Here is a 26,392-nt window from a genome sequence, read left to right on the forward strand (position 1 = left end):
TCGAGGCTCAATTCCCCAGGACTCACTTTAATCAGATGCACAAGGGGGCACAAGTGTCTGGAGTTTGTTTGCAGTGGTTGAAGGCCCTGGCGTGCCCATTTTCTCTCTCTCTCTCTCTCTCTCTCCCTGTCACTTTCAAATAAATAAATAAATAAATAAATAAATAAATAAATAAATAAATAAATATTTTTAAACTTAAAAGGGATTTATTTGTGATTTCCTATATATTTAGCTGGTAAATACAAGACTGTAAATGTATTAAGAGACAATTTCTGTTAAAGTTTTCATTGTGTTTCACTTCAAGTGCTGCACAAGTTAAAATATGATAAAGGATTTGCATTCAATTATCTGAAACTCCCCATCTCAGACTTTTATTTTAATGTGGTGGTGACTTCATTTCCATAGATACCACCAGCAGGAAAGTCTCTCTTACGGCTCCTAGGACTTCCATTAATTAGTGTGCATACAGTTTTCATTCTCTAACTCATTGTCATTGTCATTGCTATCTTCATCACTTTCTATGGGGATGCCAGTAGCAGCTGAAGCACCTTTAGTTTCTCGGTCAAGAGGGAAAAAGCTAGTTCCACTGAAAGTGTCCTATCTCTGGAAGAAGAGTACATATCTGCTTTGGACACAATTTGGTCTTCAGATGCAGTGGAGACACTACTGTCATCAAAATAGTACCATTTTCCATCATCTTTATTTTTGGCAAAAGCAGTATAATGTCCGCCTCCCATCCCTCCATAGTGGTTGGAAATAGCAATCAAATTATAGCAGCAAGGACCTGCATATGGATTAATTAGGAATTCTGACATATCCAAATCATAGACCGGAAAATCAACTAAAGTACCCAACTTGTCTCTCATGTAGCAACTGTAGGAAAACCACTTGAGATGAACCACAAGTACAGGAGGCAGAGAAATAAAAACATTTTTAAAAACTTTAAAAAAAAAGACTTTATGACTAAAAGGGAGGGGGGGGGGGAGAAAGGCTGAAGAGGGCCCCAGGGCCCTGGCGTGAGTGGCGCGGGTCACAGAAGCCTCATCTACTGCAACAGTGGGCCCAGCGAACAGGACTGCCTTGCAGAGAAGCCACTGTAGCGAAGGGCAAGAGTGTCTGTTGGTGGCACCCACAGACTTAATGTCTGTTTGCCATGTGACTCAGGCTCCTTAGTGGATCTCTGAACAGTAAGAAGAGGCCAGTTTGCCTTTTCTCACTGAGGCAGTTTGGGGTGCCTGCCCCCGGCCTCCAAAAGAAAAAAGCAGCCATGTCCTTGGGCCTGCTCTTGTCTCCACTTTGCTAGAGACCAGAGAAGAATCTGGCCTCTCCTTATCTCTTGCTTTAAAGGAATTCCCTAGCCCTGCTTCTCTATAAACAACCCAAGCCCCTCCCTGGAAAGGAGCATTCCTGGAAGGTTTAAATCCGATCCTCACTTTGTAGTTGGTTAAGCTCAGCCCCAAAACTGGTTAGCTCAGTTCCCATTCAGAATCAATAAATGACCCTAATTCGGGTCGTAGGGTGGGCTTTACCCCCTCTGCCTCGCTCGTGGTGGGAGTTCTTTGTATTTCCTCCTCTTTTCCTCCTCTTAATCAAATAAAGTCTCTAAACCTTACCCTCTGGTCTATGGATTTTAATTCTTTAAATTCATAAGACAAGAATCTGGGGTATCCTAAATTTATTGGTGCCTTGGGATATTGACAAGGAACCCCCAAATTCCTATTTCAGCTCCTAGAATTTCAGTGCATGCAGAGCATGTTATTCATAAGTAGATAAATAGTAAATCTGTAAGTAGAAAGATGCACCTCATTATAGGATTAAGCTATTGTCTTTCCCCCAGCTATGCCAAATACATGACTGCAGACTACTACATTCTGAAATTCCTCAAAGAAAGTTATTTGCTGTCTTTCTCACTCTCCTCCCCATGGTCACCCTGTGTATTTATTTATGTAATTTTTTTTGTTTGTTTGTTTTTCAAGGTAGGGTCTCTAGTTCAGGCTGACCTGGAATTCACTATGTAGACTCAGGGTGGCCTTGAACTCACGGCAATCCTCCTACCTCTGCATCCCGAGTGTTGGGATTAAAGGCGTGCGCCACCACGCCCATCTTGTAATTTTTTTTTTTTTATTAACATTTTCGATGATTATAAAATATATCCCATGGTAATTCCCTCCCTCCCCACCCCCACACTTTCCCGTTTGAAATTCCATTCTCCATCATATTACCTCCCCATTACAATCATTGTAATTACATATATACAATATCAACCTATTAAGTATCCTCCTCCCTTCCTTTCTCCACCCTTTATGTCTCCTTTTCAACTTACTGGCCTCTGCTTCTAAGTGTTTTCATTCTCACGCAAAAGCCCAGTCATCTGTAGCTAGGATCCACATATGAGAGAGAACATGGGGCGCTTGGCTTTCTGGGCCTGGGTTACCTGACTTAGGATAATACTTTCCAGGTCCAACCATTTTTCTGCAAATTTCATAACTTCATTTTTCTTTACCGCTGAGTAGAACTCCATTGTATAAATGTACCACATCTTCATTATCCACTCATCTGTTGAGGGACATCTAGGCTGGTTCCATTTCCCAGCTATTATAAATTGAGCAGCAATAAACATGGTTGAGCATGTACTTCTAAGGAAATGAGAGGAGTCCTTTGGATATATGCCTAGGAGCGCTATAGCTGGGTCATATGGTAGATCAATCTCTAGCTGCTTTAGGAACCTCCACACTGTTTTCCACAATGGCTGGACCAGATTGCATTCCCACCAGCAGTGCAGAAGGGTTCCTTTTTTTCCACATCCCCACCAACATTTATAATCATTTGTTTTCATGATGGTGGCCAATCTGACAGGAGTGAGATGGAATCTCAATGTAGTTTTAATCTGCATTTCCCTGATGACTAGTGACGTAGAACATTTTTGTAGATGCTTATATGCCATTCGTATTTCTTCCTTTGAGAACTATCTATTTAGCTCCTTAGCCCATTTTTTGATTGGCTTGTTTGATTCCTTATTATTTAACTTTTTGAGTTCTTTGTATACCATAGATATTAATCCTCTATCAGATATGTAGCTGGCGAAGGTTTTTTCCCATTCTGTAGGTTGCCTCTTTGCTTTTTTCACTGTGTCCTTTGTGGTGCAAAATCTTTGTAATTTCATTAGGTCCCAGTGGTTAATCTGTGGTTTTATTGCCTGAGCAATTGGGGTTGTATTCAGAAAATCATTGCCAAGACCAATATGTTGAAGGGTTTCCCCTACTTTTTCCTCTAGCAGTTTCAAAGTTTCCGGTCTGATGTTAAGGTCTTTAATCCATTTGGACTTAATTCTTGTGCATGGCGAGAGAGAAGAATCTATTTTCATCCTTCTGCAGATATTTATCCAGTTTTCAAAACACCATTTGCTGAAGAGGCTGTCTCTTCTCCAATGGGTATTTTTGGCATTTTTATCGAATATCAGGTGGCTATAGCTACTTGGGCTTACATCTGTGTCCTCTATTCTGTTCCACTGATCTACATGTCTGTTTTTGTGCCAGTACCATGCTGTTTTTGTTACTATGGCTCTGTAGTATAGGTTAAAATCAGGTATGGTGGTACCACCAGCCTCTTTTTTGTTGCTCAGTATTATTTTAGATATTCGAGGTTTTTTGTGATTCCAAATGAATTTTTGGATTGTTTTTTCTATTTCCGTGAAGAAAGCCTTTGGAATTTTGATAGGGATTGCATTAAATGTGTAGATTGCTTTAGGTAAGATTGCCATTTTCACGATATTGATTCTTCCAATCCAGGAACAAGGGATGTTTCTCCACTTTCTAGTGTCTTCTGCAATTTCTCGCTTGAGTGTTTTAAAGTTCTCATTGTATAAGTTCTTTACTTCCTTGGTTAGGTTTATTCCAAGGTATTTTATTTTTTTTGATGCAATTGTGAATGGGAGTGATTCTCTGATTTCATCCTCTGTGTGTTTGTTGTTAGCATATATGAAGGCTACTGATTTCTGTGTATTTATTTTGTATCCTGCTACATTGCTGTAGGTTTTTATCAGCTCTAACAGCTTGCTAGTAGAGTCTTTAGGGTCCTTTATGTATAGAATCATGTCATCTGCAAATAATGATAACTTGATTTCTTCCTTTCCAATTTGTATCCCTTTTATGTGTGTCTCTTGCCTTATTGCTATGGCTAAGACTTCCAAAACTATATTAAATAGTAGTGGGGACAGTGGACACCCTTGTCTTGTTCCTGATTTTAGTGGAAAAGCTTCCAGTTTTTCCCCATTTAGTAATATGTTGGCTGTAGGCTTGTCATAAATAGCCTTTATTATATTGAGATATGTTCCTTCTATTCCCAGTCTCTGTAGGACTTTTATCATGAAGGGATGTTGGATTTTGTCAAATGCTTTCTCTGCATCTAATGAGATGATCATGTGATTTTTGTCCTTCAACCCGTTTATGTAATGTATTACATTTATAGATTTGCGTATGTTGAACCATCCCTGCATCTCTGGGATAAAGCCTACTTGGTCAGGGTGAATGATCTTTTTGATATACTCTTGTATTCTGTTTGCCAATATTTTGTTGAGAATTTTTGCATCTTTGTTCATGAGGGAGATTGGTCTGTAATTTTCTTTTTTTGTTCTATCTTTGCCTGGTTTTGGTATCAGGGTGATGCTGGCCTCATAGAAGGAGTTTGGTAGAATTCCTTCTTTTTCTATTTCCTGGAAAAGCTTAAGAAGCAATGGTGTTAGCTCTTCCTTAAAAGTCTGGTAAAATTCAGCAGTGAATCCATCCGGGCCTGGGCTTTTTTTAGTTGGGAGATTATTGATAACTGTTCGGATCTCCATGTTTGTTATAGGTCTATTTAAGTGATTAATCTCATTTTGATTTAATTTAGGTAGGTCATATAGATCAAGGAAATCATCCATTTCTTTCAGATTTTCATACTTTGTGGAGTATATGCTTTTATAGTATGTCCCTATAATTTTTTGAATTTCTCTGGAATCTGTTGTGATGTTACCTTGTTCATCTCTGATTTTATTAATTTGTGTCTCTTCTCTCTTTCTTTTGGTCAGATTTGCTAAGGGTTTATCAATCTTGTTTATCCTTTCAAAGAACCAACTCTTTGTTTCATTAATTCTTTGGATTGTTCTTTTTGTTTCTATTTCATTAATTTCTGCCCTAATCTTTATTATTTCTTCCCGACTACTAATTTTTGGTTTGCCTTGTTCTTCTTTTTCCAAGGCTTTAAGGCGAAGCATTAGGTCGTTTACTTGCGACCTTTCTAATTTCTTAATATAGGCACTTAAGGCTATAAATTTACCTCTTAGAACTGCCTTCATTGTGTCCCAGAGATTTTGGTATGTTGTGTTCTCATTATCATTTGACTCTATAAATTTTTTGATTTCCTTTTTGATTTCTTCATTGACCCACTCATCATTAAGTAGTGTGTTGTTTAGTTTCCATGATTTTGTGTATGCTCTATAGCCTTTCTTGCTACTGATTTGTAGTTTAATTCCATTGTGGTCAGATAGAATGCAAGGAATTATTTCAATTTTCCTGAATTTGTTAAGATTTGCTTTGTGTCCTAATATATGGTCTATTTTAGAGAATGTTCCATGTGCTTCTGAAAAGAATGTATATTCTGCAGCCTTTGGATGAAATGTCCTGTATATATGTGTTAGGTCCATTCCTTCTATGACCTCATTTAGTCCAGATGCCTCTCTGTTTATTCTTTCCCTGGATGACCTGTCAATTGATGAGAGTGGGGTGTTAAAGTCACCCACCACCACTGTGTTTGGTGTTATCTGTGACCTTAGTTCTAATAGTGTTTGTTTGACGAATTTGGGAGCCCCCATGTTAGGTGCATATATGTTTAGGATTGTAATGTCCTCCTGTTGGAGTGTGCCCTTAATCAATATAAAGTGACCTTCCTTATCTTTCTTGACTAACGTCGGACTAAAGTCTACCCTGTCTGATATTAGGATAGCAACCCCTGCTTGTTTTCTAGGCCCATTTGCTTGAAACACCGTCTTCCAACCTTTCACCCTAAGATAATGTCTATCCTTTGTAGAAAGGTGAGTTTCTTGGAGACAACAAATTGTAGGATCCTGCTTTTTAACCCAGTCTGCAAATCTATGTCTTTTCGTTGGGGCATTGAGACCGTTGATATTAAGAGATATTATTGAAAGGTGTGTATTTATGTTTGCCATTTTTTTTTGTGTGTGTGTGTGTTACTGGTTCTACCTGTGCTCTCTTCTGTTAACTGGTATTTGAGTATAGCTGGTTTTTTCTAGGTTCCTTATATGTGTGCTTTTCCTTTTGTTCAACATGGAGGATTCTATCAAGTATTTTCTGTAGAGCTGGTTTTGTCTTCAAATACTCCTTTAACCTGCTTTTGTCATGGAATGTCTTTATTTCTCCATCTATTTGAATGGATAACTTTGCAGGATAAAGTAACCTTGGTTGACAGTTGTTATCTTTCAGAACTTGGAATATATCACTCCAAGCCCTTCTGGCTTTAAAAGTTTGTGTTGAATAATCTGCTGTAATCCTGATGGGCTTGCTTTTGTAGGTAACTTGATTTTTCTCTCTAACTGCTTTCAATATTTTTTCTTTGGTTTGTGTGTTTGGAAGTTTGATTATAATGTGGCGAGGAGAGGTTCTTTCTGGGTTTTGTCTGGCTGGGGTTCTAAAGGCTTCCTGTATCTGTATTGGCACCTCTTTCCCAATTTGGGGGAAATTTTCCTCTATGATTTTGTTGAAGATGCCTACTATGCCTCTGGAGTGGATTTCTTCTCCTTCTACTATGCCCTGAATTCTTATATTGGATCTTTTCATAGTGTCCCGAATATCTTGAAATTCCCACTCATACTTTTCTATAAGTTTGTCTTTCTCTTTGTTGGACTGCATTAGGTCTGCCACCTGGTCTTCTAGCTTAGATATTCTGTCCTCTCCCTCATCCATCCTACTGGTGAGATTTTCTACAGAGTTTTTTATTTCATTAACTGTGTTCTTCATTGCTAGTAATTCTGACTGGTTTTTCTTTATTATTTCTATTTCCCTATTTATGTCTTGTATTGCCTTCTTTATTTCATTAAATTGGTGTCCTGCCTCTTCTTTGATTCCTTTGATTTCCTCTTTGATTTCCTCTTTGATTTCTTCTTTGATTATTTTCATGTGTTCTTTGACCTCTTTGAACATATTTATAATTATTCTTTTGAACTCTTTCTCAGGTATTTCCTCTAACTCTTTCTCACTGGAGGACATTTCTGATGCATTAATACTTTTAGGTGGATTTATATCGTCTTGCTTTTTAGTGTTTCTTGTGTTATAATGTATATATTTTTGCATCTTGGATTAAGTTAATGCTTGGATTTTCTAGCTAGCTGTGTATTCTTAGCTGTATCAATTGATTTGATGTAATATATTTTCAGGGTAGGACCTTAAGGTATTAGGTGTGGCTCTTAAGACTCTCAGAGTATCTACAAAGATGTTCTTAGGGGTTGAGTTTCCCTGCTATAGGAGTATTCAAGCAGGCTGAGTGGAATAAAATACAGGTAGATTCTAAAATTTAACTAAACACTGTACACATTCAATCAAAAACAGCCCTGAGTATGTATGCAAGAGTAGTTATTATAATGACCAGATCCTCTATCAACAAAGAGGTTTAGATTTCTGGTCTGTTGAGGGATCCAAGTCAGCTTGTGACCAAGTGAGACCCTTCCCTGGTGCAATCCCAGTTACCTTGGGTGATTTTGGTCTCAGTCAAGTTGCTGCCTGGGTCGTCGGGCTGCTGTTCTGATTTCTGGAGCTGGGCACTTGCTTTTCCTACGGGGGCAAACCGAGCCGCTGCTGCTGCCTCTGCTGATGTCGTAGCTGCCACCACCGGAGCCACCACCGCTGCTGAAGCTGCTGCTACCGTGTCCACTGCCGCTGCTCCCCCCCGAAGCAGCTGCTGCGGGATCTGCCGCCGCTGCCGCTCCTGGGTCCGCTGCTGCTGGGGCTGCTGGTACCGGTGCTGGAGCCGCTGAAGTTGCTGCCGAACTCTGCTCCTGCTTGGGTCCCGCCGTCAGCCCAAGTTGGCGTGGCCGGTCCCGGGCCGCTGCTGTGTTTGCTGGAGCTGGGCTCAGGCGGTGGGGGAGGGGAGGGAGCCGTGGCTGCTCTGGTTCTCTCGCTGCTCCACGTGTTCTTCTACCTCGCGGTCTTCTCCTCCGCTGCTCGCTGCCGCTCTCCCCTCATGTTTCCCGAGTTGCGGAGAGCGCGGTGTGAGGGGAAAATTCTGCACCTGGCTTCTCCTGCGGCTTGAGCCGAGAGTATGGCGGTTTTCTGCTGCGCCGTGGTTGCGGCAATTGGCCGAGCTTCCGGAGCCGCCCTTCCCGCCTGTGCGGGCTCTGGATGCTCTATAACTCTTCTACTTCTCCACTGCCGCCTCAATTTCCTATACACCTCACTTTTTAGTAAAAGTGTGTATTTTGCTGAGTTTTTTGGTCTTTTTCCCCCCTAGGCTGTTTTGGCGTGGTACCTACGCCGCCATCTTAACCGGAAGTCCGTAATTTTTTTTTTAAAGCTCAAATTATACCACTCAGAAGCCTAAGGCAGGAGGATCACAAGTTTGAGACCAGTCTGGACTACATAGTGAGACCTTATTTCAAAGAAACCCAAAACCAAACCAAAACAATACTTGAACTATTTTACTACCGAAATGGCACAACTTACCCAGGCTTCTGTTCACGGTTTCATCGGGCAGTATGGTCAGAACGTCGCAGTCCTTCTTTCTTGGCAGGCTTTGAAGGATTTTCTTGCCTCTATGATCTTTCAATTTTTGCTTATTAATTCTTGCTTCCTTGTGAAGACTTTTCTTCAACTCCATTTGGGCCTGAAAATGGTCGGGTACAAAAGGTTAATGTTCTCGTCAACCTAACTTCGCCAGAGCTGAACCCACACAGCACGGCACCGTTCAGAGACCCGCAGTCCCCTCAGTACAGTGCGGGCTCCTTTGTCCTGCTCAGGCACGAGGCCTTTATTCTCAAGCTTTTTAGGAGAAAGGTAAGTACGCTCACAGTCTCATAAAGGCATGGCTCAACTAAGATAAGGATGCTTGTGGAAACTTTTCTTCTGCCCAGGAGACATGACAAGTTTGGAATCGCAGAGGCTAACTACAGGCTCCTTCAATCGAGTGGGAGCTGCCATAGGAGGGCTGCAGGCGTTGCTGGTGAAAGGATTCCTTACTAGAAGGCTACAAAGTGTCCATTACAGTTCCGGAGTTGGAAACAACCTCCCAATTCTTAAAAATATTTTATTTATTTATGAGAGAGAATGAATGGGTGTGCCAAGGTCTCTAGCCACTGCAAGCCAACTCCAGATGTATGCGACACCATGTGCATCTGGCTTACATGGGTTCTGGGGAATTGAACATGGGTCCTTTGGTTTTGCAGGCAAGCACCTTAACTATTCAGCCATTTATCCAGCACACCGCCTCCCAATTTTTTTTTTAAAAAATATTTTATTTATTTGGGAGAGAAGCAGAGAGAGATAAGGGGTGGGGGGAGGGAGAGGGAGGGAGAGAATGGGCACACCAGGGCCTCTAGCTACTGAAAACAAACTCCAGACACATGTACCACTTTGTGCATCTGGATTATGTGGGTACTGGGGAACGGAACCTGGGTCCAGACAAGTGCCTTAACTGCTAAGCCATCTCTCCAGCCCAGCCTCCCAAATCTTATGTTAATGCATTTGAAGGTGCGCCCTTAAGAGCTGTTTAGGTGGTCAGGACGCCTTCCTCTTGATAGATTAGGGCCATTATCACAGGAGGGCCTACTGAAGTGGGTCGTTATAAAGAGGGCTAGTTCGGCTGTCATTCTCCTTTTAGCCCTGTCCTCTTGCCTTCATGCACGCTGTCTCTCACCTGTGATACCACCTGCCACGTCGTAGCAGAGCAAGAAAGCTCACATCAGATGTTAGCACTTTGATCTTAGAGTTCCAAGCCTCCAAAGCCATGAGCAATATTAATTAATAAGAGTGTGCGATTCTCTCTTTTAAAAATATTTTATTTTTATTTATTTGACAGAGAAAGGGTGGGAGAGAGAGAATGGCTGTGCCAGGGCCTCTAGCCACTGAAAACAAACTGTAGACATGTGCATGCCCTTGTGCATCTGGCTAACGTGGGTCCTGGGGTATCAAACCTGGGCCCTTTGGCTTTGCAGGCAAATACCTTAACCACTAAGCCATCCCTCCAGCCCTAGAGTGTGTGATTCTCTTATACCAGCAGAAAATAAGCTAACAAAACTTTTTTTTTTTTTTTTTTGTGACGGTGTGGACTGTGGGAAAGGTTTCATTTTGTCATTTGGGCTGGCCTAGAACTCGCTATGTAGCCAGGTCTGGTCTTGAACTGATGGCAGTCCTCTTCCACAGCTTCACAAATGCTGGGACAACAGGTGTGACCCAGTAGAACCAGCAACAAAGTCTTTCTCACTAGGTAATTCTATGGCATGCATTATAGGGAGAGGCCTAGGAGTCAGAGGAAAGACTACCTCCTCAACCTTCTTTGGCTAAATCAAGAAATATCTACCTTGTGAACTGAAGTTTCTGATAAGCAGTTGTACCTCATCCCAACATCCTACGAGGCTGACCGACTAACAGAACTTGTGTGATTTTTAGAGAGATGGGATGTGGTAGATTCAGAGCCAAATTATTTTGGGCTATTTTTAGCCCCCTGTATAGCCATTTATTGCCCACCTCTGACCTAACATCCTGTGACTACCAGGTGAGCAGGAAAGACCCTTGTAATGTACTAACAGACCACCAGCCGCCACCAACCCAAAGGCTAAGAATGTCACCAGATAGCATTGGAGGACCGCCAGCCGAGATTTCCCTGCTCTGCTGTAACTGGACTACCTGGTGTTTTCACCAATGTATTTGAAAAGTGCCTTGAGATATGACCTTCTTTTGCACTATCATTATAAACACTTCGTGAAATTGTTAACATGTTGGAACATGGAATTGAGGGTCACTTAAATCTGTTTTCCTAGGCCATGGCCACTCAGACTTGGCTCCAGAATAACCTCTTATTCCCTTTGAAGTGACAGCTTTGTGCTTTGAGTTGACACCCTCATTTTCTGGCTGGAGCCAGAAGGTCAGAAAGAAGCAAGTTGTCTTTAAAAGTGACGCCTCAGGCCTGGAGAGATGGCTTAGTGGTCAAGGCACTTGGCTATGAAGCTTAAGGACTCATGTTTGCCTCTCCAGGTCCCACGTAAGCCAGATGCACCATGACACAAGTACACAAGGTGGCACATGCACACAAGGGGGTATACATGTCTGGAATTCAGTGGCAGTGGTTGGAGGCCCTGGCATGCCAATTCTCTCTCTCTCTCACTCTCGCATAATGACAAGGCAGTCTGTTGGGCTTGCCTTAAAAAAAAAAGACACCTGACGTACAGATATACCCTCCAGGGCACTGAAAAGAGAAATGACTCAACAGGGCTTGTAGCAAAAGGGAATCTTCCTACATAATCCTTGCTTCTGTAACTGAATCTTGAGCTTCAGTGTCTAATTTCAAAATGCTAAGTGCAGGACTGAAGAGATGGCTTAGTGGTTAAGGTACTTGCTTGTGAAGCCTAAGGACTCGGGCTCGGTTCACTAGGAACCACGAAAGCCAGATGCACAGGTGATGTATGCATGTGGAGTTTGTTTGCAGTGGCTAAAGGCCCTGGCACACCACATTCTCACTCTCTCATCTGCCTCTTTCCTTCCCGCCCCTCTCAAATAAATAAATAAATAAATAAATAAATAAATAAATAAATAAAATTTAAAAATGGGGCTGGAGAAATGGTTTAGTGGTTAAGGTACTTGCCTGCAAAGCCAAAGGACCCAGGTTCAATTCCCAGGACCCACGTAAGCCAGATGCACAAGGGGGGCACACTTGCATCTGGAGTTCGTTTGCAGTGGCTGGAGGCCCTAGTGAGCCCATTCTCTTGCTTTCTGCCCACCCCCTTTCTCAAATAAAGAAAGATAAAATATTTTTAAAAATAAAAACAAAAAAATGCTAAGTACAGAGTGGACACATACACCTGATGACACTCACGCACCAGGGCAGCGATGATGGGTATCAACTTGGCAAACATGACAGTCGTCCCATATTTACCTCTTGTCTTTTATGGTTCATTTCCAGCATTTGCATCTTATGTAAATATTGTCTTTTCCCAGAAGTGTACATCGGAACTTGCATATTCTTTCCCGGTTCCTGCTATGAAAGGTGACACATTCATTACTGTGGGGTAATTGTTAACTGACTGCAATTTGCAGCATTAAGCCCTTCTTGGAACAGAAAGAGATCTTAATCCATCATAATCCAGAGATTTCTGTGATGATTACAGGTAGACAACGGTGTGTCCCTGACAAGTCCTTTGTATCACCATCAGAGAATGAGGTGGCATTCTGCTGTAGATATGGTGCCTTTTTAAAGGCTCCTGTTGCATCTCTTTGTAAGCCTTGAATATAAAAGTTTTGACAGTTTCAGTTTGATAGTCTCAATTTGACAACACATCTTTTCTCCTGCCAACAGCTGCCCTTTAGTATCTCTCTAGAAATGTGTTTTGGTTTGATGAGGCTGTCTTTTCCTCGCCTCTTCTACTGTTAATGGACTGGCTGGTTGTGAAATGAGAGGGGCTCTCTTATTGAGTGGTTAAAGGGATCTATTTGTCTCCTGTGTTCTTATAAGAGACTGTAAGCTCTGAGGAGCGTGGTAGTTGATGAAGGATTTGAAGTTGACACTTTGTGACTCCGTGGTCTCCCCTAGGTTTGTCATGAACTTCAGTGGGACGGTGAAGGTGGTTATTGAGGTCAAGCAGTGGTAAATATATTTGCATTTGTCACCTGCTCTTGTCTGGAAGGAGAAGAGGCGGGCTGGTGACAACAATGGTTTCCTGTGGATGGTACCCGTGCCTGCTGGTGCGAAGCTCGGGGAAGGGCCCTCTCCACATGAGCGTCATAATGCATTTAGGACCTATAGTACCAGAGTATCTACTGCCAAGCCAGCCAACCCTTTAGCAGCCTTAGCTGGCTCCAAAGAGAGTCAGCAAAGTGTTGAAAAGGAGTTCTACATCATAGCTTTATAGCTTTCATTTCTCTGTGAGGGAAGTTTAAGCTTTCCCTAGCAGAACATCACCAGATAATAGCAGGGACACATCTGTAGAAGACCTGTCCCAGGGTCACAGTTTGGTCAGCTGATGACAGAGAAGTCAGGGACAACATTATGTAAGACCTCTCCTGGAAACAGAATGAAGAGTTTTAAAGTGAGTAGAGACAGAAGGGAAGGGTTGTGCTAGATTTTTTTTTTTTTTTTTTTTTTTTACCATTGAAAACTTCTAGGCTCACTAATAAAGTTCCTGTGTCATCTATTGGGCTCTGTTTTCACCACAAAGCAGAAAGAGCCCAGGGCTCATCCAAGAGCTAAGGGCCATTTGCCAGTCGGAGGCAGGCACAAGCGAGCACGGCCAGCTTTGAAACGTTCTACCTGCCAGACCCAGCTCCCTGATTTGGCTTTGAGCTCTTTGGTAAGCAGGAGGATGAAGAGAACTGCTCACCCAATCCCATGCAGCTCCCCAGCTCATGGCCCCTTCCAGCAACCACAGCTCACCTGTGCTTTGTGCCTTAGCTTGGCTTCTTGCTGGCTCAGGAGCCCTTCAGGGGTAGTTATTTGTGGCAGATCAATGGGTTCAAGCTTCTGGAAATCCAACATTTAGAATATTCAGCATTTCTCAAGCCATGAGATGATGAAACACAAAAGCCAGACGTTAAACTCTCTGAGCACTTTGCAAAAGCAGCCCCAGGAGCACACAAGGAAGGTGATTCCAACCATAGAGCAGCGGCATCTAAATAAAGGGCGATTTGACCTCTCTGCTTTTTTTTTTTTTTTAACTCTTCTATTGTCCTGAGTTAAGAGACCTGTTCCCTCTGACTGAGGAACCATATCCAAAGTTGTCAAATAGCTGGGGTCTTGGACTATTAGTAATGAAGGAGGTCCCAGGGAGGTACTTTGTTTTACCCATCCCTTACCATCCAGTTGAGCTATTCCTATCTCTTAAGAAATGAGCTCTTTGGAAGGTCTCCTGAGAAGCTCCCAGAAGAGTTATTAGACTCATCAGTAATAATCCCTGATGACTATGATACACTTAAAGGGAAAGTACAACGTGGTCACAAATGGCGGAGACATCTTTTTCTAGCAGAGACTAGGCTTGATGTGAGACATCTTATTGGAGCTTCAAGAGTTCACTAAGACAGGGCAGCATTTTGTGTCTGTGGCTATGTCTCCAGCTTTTCTTACCTCCAATGATTTCATTATGCTCTGCAAATTTAGCACTAAGAGGTGAAATAGCTCCAAATGAGGGATGAAGCTGGTTTTTTCCACACTGACATGCAAGGAGGGACCTGGAGGGTTTACTGGTCACCCAGTAAGTGCTTACTAAATAACATGGAGGTGCAATGGCCAACAAAAAATGAACCCAAGGCTAGAGAGATTGCTTAGTGGTTAAGGTGCTTGCCTGTGAAGCCTAAGGACCCATGTTTGACTCTCCAGGTCTCACATAAGCCAGATGCACAAGGTGGCACACGTATCTGGAGTTCGATTGCAGTGGCTGGAGGCAGTGGTGTGCCAATTCCCTCTCTCTCATAAAAATAAGTTGCAAGGGCTGGAGAGATGGCTTAGTGGTTAAGCGCTTGCCTATGAAGCTTAAGGACCCCAGTTCGAGGCTCAGTTCCCCAGGACCCACATTAGCCAGATGCACAAGGGGGTGCATGCATCTGGAGTTCATTTGCAGTGGCTGGAGGCCGTGGTGCACCCATTCTCTTTCTCTCTGCCTCTTTCTCTCTCTCTCACTCTCAAATAAATAAATAAAAATAAACAAAAATTAAGAAAAAATAAATTACAAGAAAATGAACCTGATGCGTCACAGAGCTTATGATCTGTAGGCGACATGAGACTTTATGTAAGAAGGACCCACTGCAAGTGGTGTTTTGGAGGACTCTTCCGGGCAGGATTGTGACGCTACATGACTGGGAAAACCAAACTTGGAAATGAGTGGGGCATGACGTTTACTGAAGTGAGTCCTTACTTCTGTTCATATGTGGAAATCTTAGCCCCCATTACTCCAAAATGTGACATTATTTGGAAACAGGGGTCAAACTAAAGTAGAGTGGGTTGATCTAACAGTTTTCTCATGAAAAATGGAGAAATTTGGATATAGCTACATATATAGGGAGGACACCATGTAACAATGAGAACAATGACAGGGGTGATGCTTTCACAAGCCAGGGGATAGCAAGGACTCCTAGCAAGAAACAAAATCTCCCTCACAGCCCTCAGAAGGAACTGACCCCATAGATACCTTCATCTCAGTCTCTGAGCTTTCTGCACTGGGAGGCAATTAACATCTCTTCGTGAAATTTGGCCTTAGAAAACTAATACAGAAGGAAAGGAAGGGCTAAAGAGGCAGTCGGAGCATGTTTCCTGAGGAAAGTTTTTTTTTTTTTTAATGTGCGTGTGTGTGCACGTTCACATGTGTGTGAGTACAATGTGTGTGTAGTGGTCAGAGTCAGGTGTCCCTCATAAAATTAGGTGTTCTGAATGCTAGGTTCCCAGCTGATGGAGATTTGGGGATTAATGCCTGCTGGAGGCAGTGTATTGTTAGGGGTGGGCTTATGGGTGTTATAGCCAGTTTCCCCTCGCCAGTGTTTGGCATACCCTTCTGTTCCTGTTGTCCAACTGATGCTGGCCAGGAGGTAATGTCCACCATCTGTTCATGCCTTCATTTTCCCTCCCACCATGGAGCTTTCCCTCAAGTCTATAAGCCAAAATAAACCTTTTTCCCCACAAGCTGCTCTTGGTCGGGTGATTTCTGCCAGCAATTCGAACCAGACTGCAACACTGTATGCAGACGCACATGCATGTATGTGCATGGACCCAGGTTCTATTCCCCAGTACTCATGTAAACCAGATGCACAAGGTGGGGCCTGCATCTCGAGTTTGTTTGCAGTGATAGAGGCTCTGACGTGCCCATTCTCTCTCTGTATCTGCCTCTGCCTCTTTCTCTCTCTTTCTCCAATAAATAAATAAATAAAATACTTTAAAACTTAAAGAAAATGTTTTCCACTCTGGTGTGATTGTGATCAAGGAGTAGACCTAGAAGACAGCTTGTCTTTCAAGGTGACCAAGCTAAAAGACGACAGAAAGGCTGGAGCATCTGGCACTTATAGTTGGGAGTATGACTAGGGTCTCCCATGACTTCCTCCACAGCCATTTCTGGGTCCCTGGTCCTGACTTGTGAAAAGAGCAGCCAGCACTCCTTTGGGCTGGAGCAGCATAAAGTTGACTGGCAAGCAAGAAAAGAAGGGGAAAAGGGCATGAAGTCCAAGCAGAGACATCCCGCGATACGTGCCAGCAGTGTGAGTTTATGGCAGGAACTGGCTCTGTCCTAGCCTCACCTCCCACCGGGAATGGTCCTGTAGCCTAGTCTAGCAGAGATGCAATGTGAGATGAATGTACTCATGATGTACCCATACAGTAAGAGAAGTTTGTTTCCTGGCTCTCAACTTTGCAGGGCCTGCCTGACCAAGGGAGACTTTGGGAGAGGGAATCCTCCAGACACCCTTGAAAGGAAGAATTGGCCGTGGCTAGTGGTGGAGTTGGAGGAAGGAGCATGGAAGGTGTGGTCTCCTTTGCATGAGCAAGTCTTTAGGGTTTGGGTCTTCATGGTGAGGCCGTAAGACTGCAGCCACTGCTTCACACCACGTCTAGGTACTAATATGCCATTGTACTCAATATTCAGAAAAGAAACTTCTAGGTAATTGACCGGAGAATAAGATTGCCTCAGCCTGGGGAATGTCCCAGGAGCAGATATTTTTCAGAACTCTGTCAGAGATGCTGGTGAGTTCTTTCTAGATTGGGGTCTCAAGAGATTCTGGACTGCCTGGAGTGAATAAAGGCACCTTAGCACAATAGATGGTGGAGGATTTGTTTCTAGAGGAGGACTGAAAAACTGAGTCGAACCAGCAAAGGTATTTTGAATCATTTAAAATCACCTATGCCGGGTACCATAACAGTAACAGAACTTGGCTGTTTTCTGGGATTTTGTTTACTTTTTTTTTTTTTTAAATAAGCATGCTGGATGACTCTACAATTTTGTTCAGACAACTACAGAACATAGAAAAGCTGTTGCAGCTACTGATGCGTAACATACCACTATTATTGGTATACATATAGTTGAACGTTTGGAAACTTTAACTGTGCTGTCAACTTCAGAAAACATATCCATATTACTATGTTGAGATGGCATTGTACATAAATCCACAGCCATATTTGTCTAGAATTGTTAAACTTATTTTTTTTTCCCTTTTGTACAGGGGTGTGGTGGTTTGATTCAGGTGTCCCCCATAAACTTAGGTGCTCTGAAGGCTAGGTTCCCAGCTGGTGGAGATTTGGGAATTAATACCTCCAGAAGGCAGTGTATTGTTGGGGGCAGGTTTATGGGTGTTACAGCCAGTCTCCCCAAGCCAGTGTTGGGCACACTCTTCTGTTGCTATTGTCCACCTGATATTGGCCAGGAAGTGATGTCCACCCTCTGCTCCTGTCCTCACTTTCCCTGCCATCATGGAGCTTCTCCCTCGAGTTTGTAAGCCAAAATAAACCTCTTTTTTTTTTTTTTTCCCACAAGCTGCTCTTGGTTGGGTGATTTCTACCAGCAATGTGAACCTGACTGCAACAAGGGGAACACACTGTATTGAATATATAAGGTATTATCTCTGTGTTGGTTACAGAAACTAATAAAGTACTCTCTAAATAATAATAATAATAAATCACCCATCCATAAATTCTTAGGATCAGGTTTTTACTTTGATATATGAATATTTGAGTAACCACAGACACTCTTTTATTCTCAGACTTTCAATTTAAATTCACATTTCTGATAAGGGTTAAGTGGTAGTTGTCAAGAATTCTCCAGGCAACTGTGTTCTTCCTGTCTTTTAAAAACAGCAACTCTGGGCTGGAGAGATGGCTGAGCTGTTAAGCGCTTGCCTGTGAAGCCTAAAGATCCCAGTTCAAGGCTCGATTCCCCAGCCCCACATTAGCCAGATGCACAAGGGAGCACACACGTCTGGAGTTCGTTTGCAGTGGCTGGAGGCCCTGGTGCGCCGATTCTCTTTCTCTCTATCTGCTTCTTTCTCTCTCCATCTGTCGCTCTCAAATAAATAAATAAAAATGAACAAAAAAAATTTTAAAAAACAGAAACTCCAATGGAATGGGGGCAGGGACAAGGTAAAAAGATGATACCAACTCATGATGTACCCATACAAAGTATGTTATTACTAGTAATAATAATAATAAACATAAAAGAACAACAAAAACAGCTTAAGGCATCACACAGTCTCCACAATGCCACTAGATGGCAGCAAGTGACACAGGAAGCGGGACCTCAACTGCATAGCATTAGTACTTGGTCTGAGAAGCGTTATTGAAAAATAATTGCTGGGAAAACTGGCTTCATCTAAATATGCTAGTCAGTGGCACTGCCTCAGAGTTCTGGGTTTTTTATGCCTGTTCCTTCTCCTGCCTCAGCTCCTTATCTCCAGAGAGAACACAGTGGGATTACTGGAGAACGGCTCTTTTTATCTTTCATTTTACAATATCATAAAATGTATTAGTTGTCTAAAAATTTCTGCATTGTTTGGCTTTTCAAACAAAACAAATGCTGAGCATAATCAAGGTCGGTAGGAGCTTCACAAATCCAGCAGAAATCAGCCGCAGACAGCAGGTCTCTGAACGAGGTGATAAGCAGTCACCCAGGAGATGCTTCTGTTTATTAGCAAAAAGAGAAGATGGCAGAGCAGCTCAAAGAAAATGTAACCTCTGCCTGGTACCACGACTGAGGACTGTGTCTTAGACACTTCTGGGAAGTAGAGAAAGATACCCAGGACGGCTCTGTACTGAGACATCACTGAGGAGAAAGCAAAAAGACAAGGAGGAATTTCTGATCAAGCCATTGCAATGCACTTGCATTTCAACAACATTCTTTGTTCCAAATAGCTAGCCAGCTACGAAAGGCAACACATAAAATCAACAAGATATGATTTGGCTTTAATACAAGATAAACATTTTCACAGACCAACAGACAGCAGAAATGCAAATATTTGGGAAAAGCTGATACACAGGGCACTTAAGGCCCCTGATGGCTATGAGTTATTTGTAGTGCTTTAAGGGGATCAAAAAACCTGTTAGAAGTAGCTGGGCATGGTGGTGCATACCTTTAATCCCAGCACTCAGGAGGCAGAGGTAGGAGGATCTTAAGAGTTCCAGGCCAGCCTGAGACTACATAGTGAATGCCAGGTCGGCCTGGGCTAGAGTGAGACTATACCTGAAAAACAAAAGCAAAACAAACAAACAAACAAAAAAACCCTTTATAAGATGAAAAACCAGAACTAGCTTGAAAATTAGAGACTTCATTGTTCTCCACCCTCTGCTCCTTATAAACGAGCTGTGGGGCTAGAGGTACAGCTAGGTGGTAGAGCATGGTCTGAGCTTATGCAAGGCCTTAGGTTCAATTCCCTGCACCGAAAACACATAATCAACTAGCCACATCAAAATGTATGCATATGAATAAGACTTCATAACAATAAATTCAAAAGCTTTGTTCGATAAATGAATAATTTCCCAGAAATGCGATCAGTAAGAAAAAGATCCCAAATCAACGAAGACCTAGAAAGGAAATTTCTTCATTTAATAGCCTGAGTGGCTAAAAATGATACCAAAGCCCTGTTTTGCCAAACATTAGAGGTACAGAAAATCCTGTTATAACAAATGTTTTAGAGAACATAGAAGAAAGAAAAGTAATTAACTGATTTCACAAGACTAATTAATCTTGATAGCAAAGCTGGTATAAAACTACCTAGGAAAGTTATAGATCCACTGCACTTATTAAAACAGATATACAAAGTCTTAGAAATTCCAATTCAGCAATGTATTTATGTACATCTTTCATGACCAAGTTGGATTTATTCCAGAAGCATAGTTCAACATCATAAAATCTACAATATCAACGAGTGGAAAGGAAATCAATAGGATTGTTTTAATAGATGGGCCAAGTCCATGAAATTTTACACTCAACCCAGAGAAAAACTCTGGACACAGAGGAGTGAAGGAGATGATCATAGCTGAACCACACGGTGCCAGGGGTCTTTCATTAGTTTCTGCTGATCTACTCGCCCCTTGATCCTGTTCTCAGCTTGCAAGGATGCAGTAGCTACTCTGCCTTCTGGCTTCCCATTGGCTGGGGGAGATGATGAGGTCAGCTATCTGCTCCTTTAGCTATTTCTTCAAGGTGCAGGGGCAACTGTTTCCCTCAGTGGAAGGTCACTCCTGTCATCTAAGCAGCTTCCTGTACATTAATTTTTCCCTCAAGACTCCAGAAATCTCTCCTTCCTCGTGTCTTGTATGGAGCGGCCTCTAGTAGTTACTGAAATATCTTTGGTGGTTTCCCTAATCTAAACCTCTGTGTATAGATAGTTATAAACAAAATGACCCTCAGTTATCATAATATCAATGTGCTGTCTGTTTCCTTTGGGGACTTGAGTGCCAGCACTTATCAAAATCCTATTGTAAATATTGTAAGGCTGAGTATCCCTTACCTAAAATGCTTGGGACATGTAGTGTTTCAGATTTTGGATTTTATATTTGCATATATTATATACATATTCATATACATATACATATACATATACATATACATATACATATACATATACATATACATATACATATACATATATATATATATATATATATATATATATATATATATATATATATAAAATGAGCTATCTTGGGGATAGGGCCTAAGTCAAGACAAAACACTTATTTGTGTCATATGTTTGCTGTACATATAGCCTGAAGGTAATTTTACACAGTACTTTTATTGCACCTGGTGTTTTGGCTGCAAACTATCATATGAAGTCAGGCATGGAATTGTTCTCCTGTGGTGTTATGCTAGGGCTCAAAAGATTTTGGATTTGGGACCACTTAAGATTTCACTTGTTGTATCAGGGATGTTCAACCTGTACTTAGCTTTAGCTCTAGCCCCATTTATGCCCCAGATGGTATTAATAACAAGACAGGCATGTCCATTATCTCTACTTATAGTTGACATTTCAAGGGAAGTTCTAGTCAGTGCAAACAAAAATTAAGGAAAGAAGCAAAGGGAATAAGAATTCGGAAGAAGAAGTAGGAGAAAAATTATCTTCACTTACAGATGACATTGTCTACATAGAAACCTAGAAGAGTCTATAGACAATTAGAATTATGAAGGTCTATCAATAAAATTGTGCAATAAATATTCAATATAGAGAAACAAACAACTTTGTTATTCACTATAGTTATAATTTAGGCAATTAAATGGGGGAAAATAATTACAATAAAGGAAAAGACTTGTTATGTACTTTGATGGTCAGTTTTATGTGTCAGTGTGGTTAGGCTGCAGTCTCCAGTTAAATACCACTATAGCCGGGCGTGGTAGCGCACACCTTTAATCCCAGCACTTGGGAGGCAGAGGTAGGCAGATTGCTGTGAGTTCAAGGCCACCCTGAAACTACAGAGTTAATTCCAGGTCAGCCTGGACCAGAGTGAGACCCTACCTCAAAAAAAAAAAAAAAACAAAAAACAACAAAACAAAAAAATACCACCATAGATGTTGCTGTAAAATTCCTGCTGATGTGATTGAAGCCCTTGAGCACTTGAATTTTTAAGGAAGATGATTTCAGCGAGTCTAGGTGGTCCTTTTCAAATAAGCTGTGAGAGTGAACTGGAGGCTCCTTGAAGAACAAATTCTGCCTGTGGACATCAGCTTTGGTGCCTGCCTGAGAGCTCTGGCCCCACCTTTGTGACTGACCATCCTCCATACTCACACCTCCCAATTCCTCCCAGTGACTCTTGATATATCCCTTCTACTAGTTCTATTCCTATAGGTGAACTGTAGCTGATACAAGTGCCTAGAAACAAACCTTTGAGAAACCTACACATGAAAAAATGATGAAACATTGAAAGAGCTAAAGACCTGAGTAAATGAAGAACTATGTGATGTTGATGGTTTAGAAGACTCACCATTGTCTAGTGCTCAAAGCAGCATAATGTACCCACCAAAGGCAGAACCACCTTCCTTATCTATCACCCACAGATTTCTACTAGTCTTCCTCTCCTTTCCAATTAATTAATTCATTCATTCACATTCAGCGTACATACATTGGACATGTATTGTGTGCCAAGCATTATTTGAGATACTTGGATTTTTCAGTGAAGTCAGATAAAAACTCCAGCCTCTGTGAAGATTATATGCTAGACTCTGAGCTAGGGGAATACTGAAGAAGACCCACCATGAACACAACAGATCAGTAAAGTCATTAATATGTTCATTGGAAATATGTGCAAAGGAAAAGATAAGATAGTGAAGGGCTGAGGCAATCAGGAGAGCAGGAATGAGGGCTGCGATTGTCAATAGGTTCCTCAGGTTGGGCTTTCTAGGACACTGAAATTTGAACATTTCCTTGGAGATAAGAAAATGATCCAAGCAGATCACCTGGGACAAGGAGGGGGTGGCAGGTTCCAAGTTCGGCTGGATCTGAGATGGTTGGATGAGCACATGGTCAGGTCACAGGGGGCACCATTGACCCATATTCTACCCTGTGGGGCAGGCATACTTGATTCAGAACTTCCTGGCACAGGCATTCTCACATCCAAGATGAAGAAACTTAGTTCATGACCCATTCTATACTTGAGAAGTGGATGTTCAGGAAGTGGAGTCTGCCAAATCCATAACTCAAATTATGTAGGATGCAATTAAATTTGGTTTAATAATTAAAAATACTTTTAGAATTTTCTTTGGCGGAGATCAGACTATTAATTAGCACATCATGGGAACCCAGCATTTATTATTCTCTCAAAAACCCACTTGTGGTGGAAAATGCGCTGAGCCTCTTTGGTGAAGATAATTATAGATGATATGTTTGGGAGCATCTGCCAAGTTCTTGGTGATTTCCCTTTCTGCTGGGAGCTGACTCCAGAACCCACTGGGTGACTCCCCTGCCCTCATTTCTATAGCACAAGCATGTCCTCCGCCCACGGCTCATTGCATTAGACCTGGAATCACAAGCAAAGCTGATCCAATAAGATCTTCTCTCCCAGGAATTTGGAATCTGAGCCACAAAGGTCAGACCAACCTGTCTGTTTGACTGGACCTGTAAGATGTCAATTCAGGGGGTTACATTTCCATCAAAGAGGAGAGCTTAGGGGGAATGCACAGAGTTCTCCCTTTCAGAACTTCCCTAAATCAAGGTGCCTCCCAACCCTCGCGTTCAGTAAGACATTCCCATGTTCTTAAAACGAAGCACATTGATTGCTTCGGTCTAGTCAGTTGGACTTTTACTAACAGTGATGTTACAAGTCTACAGAAGCAGAGAGCATACAGTGTATCACCCCCCGCCCCCATCCCACCATGTTTGATGAGAGTCACTGTCACTCATAAAATTTTGTATGGTAAGGAATGTCAGTGCTGAAGATGTAAGATTGAATAAGATATGTTACTTGCACTCAATTTATTTGCCTTGATTGTTCTGAAGATGGTTCAATAGTGTGTATGGGTGGGATAGTACTTGAGTCTGAAATACCAAAGCTCTTCTTTTAGGCTTGATGAATTATTGGGAGAATAAAAGCCTAACCTTAGCTTATTTAGGATTAACAAATATTAAAAGTAGGGCTGGAGAGATAGTTTACAGTTAAGGCGCTTGCTTGCAAAGCCTAAGGACCCAGGTTCGATTCCCCGATATCAACGTAAGCCAGATATACAAGGCGGTGCATGTGCCTGGAGTTTGTTTGCAATGGCTAGAGGCCCCGGCCCACCAATTCTCTCTCTCTACTGCCTCTTTCTCTCTCTTAAATAAGTAAAAGTAAATACAAATATTTTTTTAAAAAATGAGTAAGTATTAAAAGTACTTTGTGGACAAGAGAGTATCAGAAATATATTTCACTGGTTATGGTAATTTCTTCTGTTTGAGCTATCTTAGGTGCCTCAGAGAGTCATGTATTAAACACTCCTTTGAACAGAAGCAAGGACATTAGGAATAAAACAAGCCTTAGAGTTGTTCAATTTAGCCACAGATATGCTCAAAAATTTTAAATTGGATGTTAATTTACTATATTTTATTTTAAGTTTCTTAAGCCAAACAAGATTTTTTTTTTAATTGGCCAGGCCTGGTGGCACACGCCTTTATTGTTTTTTTTTATTTATTTTTAATTATTTATTTGAGAGCAACAGAGAGAGAGAAAGAAGCAGAGAGAAAGAGAGAGAATGGGCACGTCAGGGCTTCCAGCCACTGCAAACGAACTCCAGACACGTGCACCTTCTTGTGCATCTGGCTAATGTGGGTCCTGGGGAATCGAGCCTCTAACAGGGTCCTTAGGCTTCACAGGCAAGCGCTTAACCGCTAAGCCAACTCTCCAGCCCCAAACAAGATTTTTGAGTCTTCTAGTACTTTAGGAAGAAATGATCTTCTAGAACCAAAGGATGTAATCACTTCAAATAATAACTATTTGCCAGGACCCACGTAAGCCAGATACACAACGGGGTGCATGCATCTGGAGTTCATTTACAGTGGCTAGAGGCCCTGGCACACCCATTCTCTCCCTCTCTCTCTCTCTTAAATAAATAAATAAATAAATAAATAAATAAATAAATAAATAAATAAATAGAATACAGATTTTGGACACTTGGCTAATAGCCCTTACTTGTGTCTTTGGGCTCATTATTTAACTCTTTCTTTTTTTTTTTTTTTTTCAAGGTAGGGTCTCACTCTAGCCCAGGCTGACCTGGAATTCACTATGTAGTCTCAGGGTGGCCTCAAACTCATGGCATTCCTCCTATCTCTGCTTCCTGAGTGCTGGGATTAAAGGCATGCACCACCATGTCCGGCTTCATTATTTAACTCTTTGAATCATATATGTAAAACAAAGATGAGACTTCCTTCCTTAGAGGAAGCTAAAGGATTACAAAATGGCATCAAGTGGCCTGGCAGCACAGTATCTGGCTTATAGTAGTAATAACTGAACAGTAGTGGTATTTGTCATTATTACAACTGATAATAGTCACTCAATCTAATTGTTGCCAGATTCAGGTTTTTGAGTCCCCATGCCTATGTCCCTGTCAATCCACTTCTTTTGGTTGTAGGTATTAAAAGTAACATCAATACTACAATAAATCCCAAGTAGTATGCTGTTTGTATTTGGCAACATTCTCTTGAACAATATTTTCACTAATAACTTCCAATATTTTTCTTTTATGATTATAGAGGGAAAGAGAGGCTGCCATTAAAACCAAGACATTACACATAAAGCCTTTAAATTTTTTCTTACTTGAATTCTTCGGGGTGGATGTCTTTTGATAATACTTGTTTCTCCTGGTTCCAGTGGGATATCAAAATACATGGCCCTGGATACTTGAAGGATTGGGGGAGAAACAAGAACAAAATCAACTAAAAACAATTTACCATTAAATTAGACTTACAGGCTGATCAATAGTTATCAGATTTTGTCAATACAGGCTTGCACCTTCACTGATACATAACTACCCCACAGGATGAACGTGGAGATGGAACACAGTAAAGCCAGGCCCTACACATGTGCAGATGGTGACATCTGAGTCTACTTCCTCATTGTTTCCTCCAGGCTTACAGTCAGAGAAAGACCTGCAAAGTCAGCCAGGTACCAGTGGCAAGTATTACTCACACATAGAGTTGAGTCTGAAAATTACAGACCTACTGATTTGGTTTATGGCGACAGAGACCAGACCCAGGGACCTCACACATCCTGGCTAAGTGCCCCATCACTGAGCCACATCCCCAGTGCACTGATTTTACTCTGAAATCTCTTACCCAAAATACAGAGAACCAGAAAAAATATAGCTGTCTCTTTCAGAGAAAATAGCTAATTAGTTTCCCAACAGGGAACAGTTCTCCAGGTTGCAACTTCTTTTGTTTTTATTTATTTATTTACTTTTTTGAGGTAGGGTCTCGCTCTAGTCCAAGCTGACCTGGAACTCACTATGTAATCTCAGGCTGACCTCTAACTCATGGTGACCCACCTACCTCTGCCTTCCAAGTGCCAGGATAAAGGCAGGTGTCACCATATCCAGCTACAAGTTGCCACTTTGGTACAACATATCAATATTTATTTTTTATTCTTTCTTTTTAAAAAATGTTTTATCGTTTTAAAGAGAGGAAAAAAGAAAAGAGAGAGAGGAGAGAGAGAATGGGCACACCAGGGCCTCTAGCCTCTGCAAACGGACTCCAGATGCATGCACCACTCTGTACAT

The 26,392-nt window shown here is 41.7% G+C and overlaps 1 protein-coding gene across 5 annotated transcripts in view; it reads right to left on the reverse strand.

The window, feature by feature from the left end:
• Ccdc198 (coiled-coil domain containing 198) overlaps positions 1–26,392 on the reverse strand; it is a 54,247-nt gene that overhangs the window by 24,322 nt on the left and 3,533 nt on the right. For 4 of the 5 annotated variants that reach the window (XM_045153760.1, XM_045153761.1, XM_045153759.1 and 1 more), the window contains exons 2-5: positions 25,435–25,517; positions 13,627–13,713; positions 12,133–12,234; positions 8,709–8,868 (exon numbers count right to left, since the gene is read on the reverse strand). In XM_045153760.1, coding sequence (XP_045009695.1) covers positions 8,709–8,868; positions 12,133–12,234; positions 13,627–13,713; positions 25,435–25,517 — 432 coding nt within the window. The remainder of the gene's footprint in view (positions 1–8,708; positions 8,869–12,132; positions 12,235–13,626; positions 13,714–25,434; positions 25,518–26,392) is intronic. The other variant, XM_012948030.2, reaches the window with a different exon arrangement.

The sequence above is a fragment of the Jaculus jaculus genome, chromosome 7, assembly GCF_020740685.1.
Source record: "Jaculus jaculus isolate mJacJac1 chromosome 7, mJacJac1.mat.Y.cur, whole genome shotgun sequence".
Taxonomy (NCBI): Eukaryota; Metazoa; Chordata; class Mammalia; order Rodentia; family Dipodidae; genus Jaculus; species Jaculus jaculus.